The 10,267-nt window shown below is 40.4% G+C and overlaps 1 protein-coding gene across 9 annotated transcripts; it reads right to left on the bottom strand.

Moving 5' to 3' along the window:
- Window positions 1–4,888: 4,888 nt before the first annotated feature.
- LOC131229168 (uncharacterized) lies at window positions 4,889–9,986 on the bottom strand. Of its 9 annotated transcripts, none has more exons than XR_009163198.1 (4): window positions 9,429–9,986; window positions 6,092–7,975; window positions 5,513–5,591; window positions 4,889–5,184 (listed from the first exon to the last, which is right to left on the bottom strand). XR_009163198.1 is itself a non-coding variant. In XM_058225053.1 (4 exons), exons 1-2 carry the CDS (start codon window positions 9,924–9,926, stop codon window positions 7,805–7,807), a joined length of 669 nt encoding a protein of 222 aa, XP_058081036.1. In that variant the 5' UTR covers window positions 9,927–9,962; the 3' UTR covers window positions 4,889–5,184; window positions 5,513–5,591; window positions 7,738–7,804. The 9 variants fall into 9 exon arrangements, 8 of the variants coding, with proteins under 8 accessions (XP_058081036.1, XP_058081039.1, XP_058081040.1 ...); XM_058225053.1 differs by having other exon boundaries at window positions 7,738–7,975; window positions 9,429–9,962; XM_058225055.1 differs by lacking the exon at window positions 4,889–5,184 and adding an exon at window positions 5,191–5,425 and having other exon boundaries at window positions 7,738–7,975; window positions 9,429–9,962.
- Between the last annotated feature and the right edge of the window lie 281 nt (window positions 9,987–10,267).

The raw sequence follows: 10,267 nt of genomic DNA, 5'->3' as shown, positions 1-10,267 counted from the left end.
GTGCAAACTATACATAGCCAAAATGGGAACGGATTAGTGGTGTTGCCAACACCACATCTTGATGTGGGGTGTTGATGTGTTGGGCGCTCTGGAGCCTAAGGTGTTGTACGTATTTTATATCCATTTCGTCCATCTGTTCTTCCTGCTCATTTCAGGTTATAAACTAAAAAAATGAAGCAGCTCTGAAGCTAAAGTGGACCACACCATAAGAAACAGTGGAGATAATGATATCCACCGTTGAAACCTTTTTAAGGCCCACTGTAATGTTTATTAATCTGAAGGAAAAACACAAGCCTGTTCCAAAACTTTTGTGGCCCCAAGAAGTTTTTAGCGATGTGTTCAATCATCGTCATTTCATGTGGCATGGTCCAGCCTAGGATCTGCTTTATTTTTGGGTTCATCTACTAAAATGAGGGGGCAAAACGGATGGATGGCATGGATATGAAACAAATACATCACGTTGGGCCCCACAGCGCCCAATACATCGACACTACCACTTACGAAAACAGAAAAATCGAAGGCCCTGGCAATGCTTTCTCGGGTACAGACACTGCGCAACATTCAGTGCCACAGCCACGGACGCGGATTACCTGCAGTGGAGCTACGGTGATCTTTCTGAGAAATCAACTCCATTCATTCGTTTCTCTGGCTTATGTTAGGACATGACACCAAAACTGAGGTCCACCCAAAATTCAAGTGGGCCACACGATAAGAAACAGTGGGGATTTAATGCCCGCTGTTGAAATATGATTGTGCTTTCAGCTCATCTAAGGGGGGATGACCTTACCAACGGTTTAAATGGCACATAAATATCAAGATGGACCGCAGGAAGGCTTCAACGGTAGATATTTCCTTTCCTATTTTTTCCTGTCACGATGAATTTTGGATCCACCTCATTTTTGGGCTCGTCCTAACACGTGCTAAAAAAAATTGGATGAACTAAGTTGATTTCTCACAAATATCATGATGGGCCCCAACTCAGTCGCGGGTCGCAGGCCATCCACGTCGACCACTGTCAAATTTCAAAATATCATGGCTGGTGTTCTGATGCACCCCTGTCTATACAATTGGGGTACACTTTTATTGGTCATGGAGTGGAAGTCTAAGTCACGGTCCACCTAAAATGTACGGTTTCACGTGGGTAGGCAGTTTCACCTAGGGCCGTATACAAGTCAAGCTAGCTCAAAAAGCTCACTTGACTCGGCTCAACTCTGCCGGGATTGACTTGGCTTGAAAGGCCGATTCAAGGCAAGTCCAGCTTGTTTACTAAAGCTTGAGTTGAGTTCAAGCCAAGTTCAACCATGGTGTATTTTGACTCGAACTGGACTCGACTCAAAGCTCGAGCTTGAGCGACTCGAGTAATATATTTTAATAATAATAATAATAATAATAATAATATATATATATATATATATATATATATATATATATATATATATATATATATATATATATATAAGTTTTTTAAAAAAAGTTAAAACTTAAAAGTTTTTACTAAAAAACCCTACCCGGCCTCATTTCCTCTTTTTCTTTCCCTTACCCTACCGAGGTAAACTCAACTTGAGTCGAGATAAACTCGACTCGAAAGCTTTGGCAAACAAGCCAAGCTTCAATGTTGAGCTCGAGCTCAAACTTGAGTATAGCATGGACGAGTCAAGCAGAGCTTAGCTCACCTCGACTCGACTCGACTCGATGTACAACCCTAGTTTCACCTGAAGTTGCCTGATGTACGGATTCACATGAAGTGTGTCAAATCGTGCTTTTAGAGTACCTTCTTCAGTAAGGTAACCCAATCCTTTCTTTGTCTATTCCGTGTAACTCCGTAAATAGTTCTTTGTTTTATAGCCAAAGGTTATTGGCCATTCCAGTGCATTCAAATAGATTGTCGCGAGGGCACCATATTTTAGAAGTCCAAATCTATGTGAGCCTGTTTGGTCCATAAAATTAAATAATATAGAATTGCATTTGATGGAATTAACATCATTATTGCATAATGATTATATATTTGGAAATACCATATATTTTGACCATCTAATCCCCACGTTTTAGATTCTTCTTCAAGAAAAACACTGCATTAAGTGAAACTCATGTTTAATGGGCCACGGAATTTTAATCAACGGATTAAATTCACAATTGATGTTAGTCACTTGCAAACATATATAACTTGAATATCATATGTAAAGGGCGCATATAGATGGACGGCATGGATAAAACATATGCATCAATATGAGGCTCACATTTGGTGAATTTCAAAACTCATCAGAAATCTTGCTAAAGATCAAATGCAATTTCATCCCACTTAATCCCAGTCCTTGTCGTCTCCAAATAAAGATGGAATGCCACTCCAAGCTTTACTATAATCACACCATGCCTGAAGCAAAGCGGCAATATTCAGAGCACCAGATTAGGATTGTGCAACTAAGGTTTGGATGTTTACTTTTTCTCATTTTGCATTTATTCTGCAAGCAGTGACACGCAAACCACTGAAAGCTGTTCTTTTATTTTTTATTTTTAGATTTTTATAGATCAGTACGTCACTAATTGGATTTTTGCATTCCAGTACCTCTTTTAATTGATTTTGAAACAAGGTACCGGGATAATTCAAGTTTTTCTTGCATCCCCCGCCATTCATCAAATTTCTCTAATGGTTTGCTCCCCACAAACACGAGTTTGATATCCCTCCCCAGGATTACTTGATGCACATGGTTTGTGGGTAATTGCGTGCATCCACAAGAATTAGTCTCCCCTTAAAATCGGATGGGTACACCATGTCATCATAAAAAATAAAAAAAATCAAATCAAATCAAATTTCTCTAATGCCTAATGGTTTAAAGCATTGTCTTTTTTCTTTTTTCTTTTTGGTTGTTGTAAATGATGAAAATACCCATATGGTGAAGGCCTTGATGAGAGATGTTAGAGAGGATTTGATGGCTCATTAACCCCATAGCAAGGGCCGCCATCATCATCATCTAAGTCTTATCCTAACTAATTAGTATTGGTTTTTAATGGGTTGGGCAAGATTCTACACATGGGGGCCACATTCAGTTATTCATACTTTTAATCTTACACAGCCTGTAGTGGATGGGACATCACCAATTGGAAGATACAAAACCTTTCATCAGAGGGCTAAAAATAAACAACTGTGGGAAATGCACAACAATTTTACTAGTTGTGTAGATGCTAACCCTTCCAGAGGACTTAGAGAAAGCTTGGTACTCCAGCATAGTGTGATGGATGATATGCATACACAGAAAAAACCATACAAGTTGAAATCTATGGCTCGAATTCTACTGTTAGGTATAGGACCCACTTTAGATGGCTCAAATTTGATTAAAGGTACCACTAGGGCGGTCAATGGTTCCAGTCTAAGGTTGGCTTTGGAACGGATTTTGAACCGTGCAGGATGGACCTATTCAAAATTTTCATTTTGCCTAGCCGAGCCTAACCCATTGACAGCCGAGTTACCGATATGCAAAAAACCTGAATCATTGAGGTACCTTGTTACTAAGTCAATCAAAGAGGTAACAGAATGTAAAGAACGAATTAGTGAGGTTCTAATTTATAATAATAATAATAATAAACACTCATAACTTCCTCGTTATATGTCGGATAGGGGTGATCTTAGGGTCATTGGAAATGTAATTCAGTACTCTTTCTATTTTGACTGGAATCGTTGCATTCAGAGTCCATTCGAGCATCCAAAAGTGGGGATGAAAGTTGTTGATCCTAAATCTTTTTGACATCACCTATTTCCATGGAAACCTCATAACACTCTCATCAAATGTTGGATTTGGACGATTTTTAGCTCGCAATATAATCAAAGTCACGTTTGATTATTTTTGCCCAAATGCAAGCATATTCAAGGGCTTTTTGAATTATTAGTGCCCTACTACGAACTCAGTTCACCTCCCCATTGGCAGGGTCAGCATCACGATGTCGGATTTATATAGGATGACCAGTCTTCCTATCAGTGGCCATTTCTTCAATGAGTATGTGCTTATGAATAAGGAGTTCACCCATTTCTTCTCCACAAATTGCCAACCGAAAGTATCAGAAACAGCCGTCGAACTTTTCAGAGAAATGGCAAAGTTCCCAGATAGCAATACACTGCCTGGCTGCCTCTCAAACAATTGTTAAAATATGAGATGTTTATGAAAATCTGAACCATTCATTTGACTAACGGTCACACACACACACACACACACACACACACACACAAAAGAAAAAAAAAATCAGGCCTGTTCGATACTTGAGTGGGCCACAATGCCATATTTAATTCTAGCAATTGGTTGTCAGCAACCATCGAGAGAAAAATGTGTTAAAACACTTTTTTAGTGGCATCCTAACTCGCCCTAAACTATCAACATTGAGATTTGAGAATAAGATTTTTAAAACTATATGGCTATATTTCATTTTCTTCTCAATTCAAACAAATTCCAAATGGCTGTGTTTGGATGCACTAGGTAACAACTATTAACATTTTCACCGACATGACTCATCACAACAGATATAAGGCAAAACTCTAATTACCTCAGTATTCATAATGAGGAAGTAGCTCTCAAATTGCAGTTGCATTCCTTTCAAGTCCAATTTGAAACTACCATAATTGGAACTTGGAACCAAATCATTCGATATAAATACTAAGTTAATTGCAACTTGGTAATTTCCACTTAATTGAAGTGATAATTGCAAGTCAAAGTCCATCCAAACATGGCCCAAGTCCAGTGTGACAAATATTGCTGAAATTTTGAAAACTTTGCCATAAACATAGCAAAAATAACACTAAACGATATTATGGCGAGATTTTCAAAATATATGCAGATTCTAAAATATTGCGTTTTAATCGCGATATTTTTGTGAAAAATAAAAAATAAAAAACTTTCAAGGATTTGTTATATAAATGTATATTTAAATTAAATATATTTATTAATTTATAATAAATATTTTATTTTCATCAAGATTTTCCAGATAATATCCTGAGAAAAACCTCAAAATCTGAAAATCTCCAAGAAATTGCTGATAACGAGATTTGTCAGAGTACCTGCATGTAACTCTGATTTCACAGACGGCAGCTTACTGCATTCTCGTACTTACATACACCCTGAAAGTCTACCATAGATGGCGGAAGTTTACATTTCCAAGTCCGCGTGCAAGCTCCTTAAGCAATCACAGCCATTGATTTTCCTGTACAGATAAGCCAAGCACAGTTATGGAACTGGTGTTGAAGTTTCTCCCGATACTAGTTTCATACATTGATGTGATTTTGTTTCATACACACTAGAGGGTGAATCCAAGTGATAAATGAGAAATGCTATGGAGATTTGTGTGATGAGAGGTTGCAGAGTTAATTTGCAGCACACGTGCAATGTGGCACATATGTGTGAGATCCGGGCCAATTATCAAGTAGGTCCCGCTTGAATAGGCCCTGGTCCAAAAAAACCAAGACAGTAAATTCATCGGGTGAGCCGAACTTGAAAAAAAAAAGGGCAGAGCTGGGAATGTTCATACTTACCGAGTAGTGAGGATCTCGCACCTGTGCCTGCAGCGAATCCCCTCTTCAATATCTCCTCTCGCCAATCCCTCTAGAATTTCTGTTGAGCACAAGAATCATGCATGTTTCATTTGTGTCAGGCTGTCGACAGGCCCTGGCCCTAGGGCTATCTCAGGCCCCAATTTTTTAACTGTTTGGGCCATGCCAACTCGAAATTTTGCAATTGTTAAGCCCGGGCTCAGCCCATTACTACCACCAAGTAACTAGGTTGGCTCTATCCTAGACCTAGTCTCCTCAACCCTAGCCCTAATCAGGCTAAAAAGGCCTTAGCCAGGGCCCCAGCATTGTCAGGCCAGCCCAAGGCCGGCCTTGTAAGGAAAAGAGTTACATTATCAAAGGTTTGAAATAGTTCAATTTAAGAATTTTTTTCGAGGATCGTTGAAGCATGACCCCATTCATCATTGGCCTAGTGTCCCAAGCTCGGCATTGACCAGACACCAGGCCTAGGTTTTAGGCCTCGGCCTGGTCCTTGGGCCATGTTTAGAAGACCCAACCACAAGGACCCCCAAAACATGGATTAGATGAAAACAGGTATTGTACCTTTTCATTTCGCCCTCATGTTGGACATGAGATGGGATGTCCAATCTTCATGGTTTAGATCCAAGGGTCCAAATTACCCTGAAGCAGCAATTACAGAACAGCAGCAGCAATAACAATAACAATATGCAATGGAATAGAAAAAAGATTGTCTGCTCTGACAGTTAAAACTTTTTAAAGCAATGACAACTCAAAATTAGGGCTGTCAACAGGTAACCAATGGACCCAACCTGATTTTAACAGGTTCAGGTCCATCTTCTGGACCAGTTAAGAAATCGTATTGGGTTCGGGTCTCACCTTTTGGACCCAATTAAAAATCGGGTCTTATCAGGTTTGAGTCGGGTCCATGTGATGGACCCCGTTAAAGTTGGGTTGTATCCAATAAATTTTAATAAAAAATTGATGATTCTAGCAACAAAGTGAGGTTTCCAAAGCCACACACATCAGAGAACCAATTTATAGATCATACACGTGTCAAAGTGGCACATTTGTGTGCAATCTAATCCATCTATCAGGTGAACCCAACCATGCAAATGCTCTTATGTTTCTTGAACCCAACTTGACACCTAGATCCAAAGACCCAATGGGTACCCGAACTCGATCGGATCCAGGTCTAGGTATTCAAGAACTAGACCGGGACTAGGCAAGACCCAAATCCAACCCATTGACAACCCTACTCACAATATCAAAAGAGGAACTTCCATGTTCGTATCAGTTAACCTATTTATGTGCGTTGCTACTAAACAACGTACACAAGGTTGTATGGCCAGTAAATCTAGACAGTCCATCTGGTGGGCTGAATCTGTATGTGAATGGCCCCTATTAATGGAACTTCTCCCTCTTGGTCATTAATGATTTCTCTATTCTCACATCCATTTGAAGGCCACATCAAGCAGATCTATGTGGTTTCTCTACCACGGGCCATCCACAGTAGGCCTCAGCTGATAGACGATCAGGATTCACCAACCATACAACCGTGCTTATGGTGGTAATTGCCAACAGACCTAATTGGTCATCGTGATGAACCAAGTCGACCCTCACATGTGAAGCAGACTCTTCCTCCCTGCCTCCCTCCCTCCCTCAAATGAGACTATTGTGACCGACTCAGGGTCAATGAGATTGTGGTAAGAATATGAAATCAGCTGCGTCAAACTCTACTATTACTATTACTACTATCTTCAAAACAGAAACAAAGATCAAGCACTCGTTAAATATAAAAGCTGCATGAAAGAAATTATAAAAAGGAATGCAGATAGGAAGATACAATGCTGCATTCAGCCTTCAAGTTGATTGTAACACTACCCATTTAGGGTGCGTTTGGACACTCAATTGAATCGAATTGTAATAAATCAATTCAAAAAAGAGGAAATGACCAAAGTCGGCTGTCGCCACGTTGATTCATAATGACAACCAAACCCATAACTGCAACCCCGTGTGCTTCATGTTAGCCTAGAAATGATCACGATGGTAATTTGGGGCCCGGTTCCTCACCCATATAGGCCATTTCCTCTTTATCAAATGAGATATTAGAAGCTGTAAACATTTCAATCGTGCATCCAAACACACCCTTGAATCACACAGTTCTTCTGTTAATCTATAGGATTCATGGAAGCTTATAATAGTTTGCAGAAAAACCTCAAACTACTCACCTCAAGAATGAATCAACGGCGTAGTTCACTTGCTTAAGTTTGTAAAAGTCTGAATTCCAATTCAATTTCAATTCCTAGCTTTAAACCTGCTGCCCCATTTCATGAGAAGCTCTTCAATATCAGCATCCATTCTAGTTCCCTTCCCTCCCCATACCAACATGTGAGCCAGGTCACCCATCGACGAACCGGTAACTTCATGCACGGCCTTGAACCCAATTCTTGTGTAGAACCTAACAAGCTGTGGGACCCGAGTGCCAATTGCCAAAACTAGTAAGAAACCAAAGCAAACTCCAACATCCATCTCTGAGAGTAGAAAATAAATGAAGAGAAAGCAACCATATAGCCTGCTGTGAGAAAGATTGTCTTCACAGCCAGTCTCAACTGTTTGATTTGGTGGGACCCACTGTGGACAGGCCATTGCCTAAAAACACACCAGTTCGAGGATCATAGCCATCCGATGAATGAACTTTGTGCCCATTGAATGTGGATAATTTCCCTTTTCTAAAACACAGGTTGCATGCAACAAATCAGACAGATATCCACAGCGAGGCCCATCAGATAGCTTGTACACATGGCAATATGGTGATGATGAGGACAATGAAGACAATGACAATAACAACAACAGCAACAAAAATGGCATTGATATCTGAGGCCACTCTGGTTGATATGTGCACCATTTGTTTCTACTTTAGGTAACCAAAACAGTTAATCTGGTGGGCTTGTCATGGATGACCTATCATGCAACTACTGAACTGATCAAATGATCCTAACCACCAACTAATTGAATTTTGCTGGCACAATGTGAACCGTTGACCTTTTTATTTCAGCTGTCCACATGCAGGACTTAGCAGTCCATCTGCAGAAGGCCACACTAGACAAACGGACTCTATCACAGAGTGTGGGTCCCATGCATTGTAGAATACAGTTTTAGGGCAGTCTCATTCTCATGGATTACCTCCTTTTTTCAAGTAAAATAAATATCAGGGAAAAAAAAAAACAAACAAACAAACACAGAAGAAAAGAGATGAATTCCTTCTGTGTGAGGCTTACCAGTATAGAACCGTCCAATCTTCTGAGTGCTATTTTTTATGGACATTTTGCAATACGGGTTGTTTGGATGGTGGTAAATGAGGCAAGTTGTAAATGATTTACTAGTAAATCATTCCCCCCCTCCCCTCTCTCTCCTTCCGCTGATGGCAACAGATCTTGCTACCGGCCTTATAAAAGAGCATTTGAATTTGTGGGCCCACTTATATGGCTCCCCTACTGTGAGGATCATAGATGGGCTTAACCCAACGATCCACTTTAAAATTCACTCTTTTATGCCATTTGAATGTTTTTTAATGAATTACTTCTCTAAACTATCTCAGGTGTGAATACACAATTACAGGATAGCCTGGAAATCATTTATAGCCTGCAAATCATTTACAACTTAAACCATTTACCACCATCCAAACGACCCCTAACCATACTAAAAGGATCATCCCAACCATCAATTTAAGGAGTAGAATCCAAACTCAACTGTAAATATCAATGGTCAGAATCGTCTCTTCAGCTTGAGCTTCAAATGCAGTAGCCCCATCCTCAAAAGCACCCAGAAGATGGACAGTTCCGATCATCCGAAAATATCTACATGTGGGACCCACAGGGACTAGCCGGGATAGCTATCATCGGAATTGAAATCAAATTACCTTAGAGTGGAAGAGATCAGTGTCATTGATAGCAAGAAGCTCTGCTTTCCTACACCCACAGTCGTATCCGTGCCGCACTGCAACAGCCCCAACAAACAGCCCGAGACCGAAAATCGATTTCTGCATGCCCAACGTCTCTCTTCGCATTCGAATCGAATCCAGATGGAGAATTCTCCCTCCAAACCAGAACCTCACCAGACCCTCTGCCCTCCCAAGCTCCTGCTCTGTTTCCAAGCTCCAGGCGCTGATTTGGAAAAAGGGTCCTAGCTTTTGGAGCTGGAGGCTGAGGTTTTGGGCTCTTGAGGCTGCCATGATTTCAGGCATGGTAGGAATGAGGGAGGTTTTGTCGTTTTCCTGATGTGGGTTTTTGTTGAGGGAATTGAAGTGGGATTTTGGTGGAATTGGATTGGGTTGTGGTGCTTGGGGAAGAGATTTGAATTGGGATTTTGGAGGGATTGGATTTGGTGCTGGGGATGTGAAGAAAAGAGACTTCTGCATTTTGTTTTCCGCCTCTTCTAAATCAGAGACTGAAATATAAGGGGGTTTGGATAATGCAATAAACGTTAGTGGTGGGTTGTTACTGATTACGATCTCGAGTAATTAGAGGGTTCTGGCCATCATGTTTCAATGATCCAAACCGTACATATGATGGGTCTCATGGTCGATGAGGAAACACTGCAAAATCTCGCACGTTGGAATATCTATACCCTTTGATCATTGATCTATTTTGCTTTGAATGTGGGCCGTCATCTTAACCAACTTTTTACTAGCCATTGATCTAAAGGTTAAATATTGAAGACTTTTTTTAGAGGTACCGCCCCATCAGCTATCTATCTCAT

The sequence above is a fragment of the Magnolia sinica genome, chromosome 16, assembly GCF_029962835.1.
Source record: "Magnolia sinica isolate HGM2019 chromosome 16, MsV1, whole genome shotgun sequence".
In the NCBI taxonomy this organism is placed as follows: Eukaryota; Viridiplantae; Streptophyta; class Magnoliopsida; order Magnoliales; family Magnoliaceae; genus Magnolia; species Magnolia sinica.
This window is presented reverse-complemented; position numbering and strand designations above follow the sequence as displayed.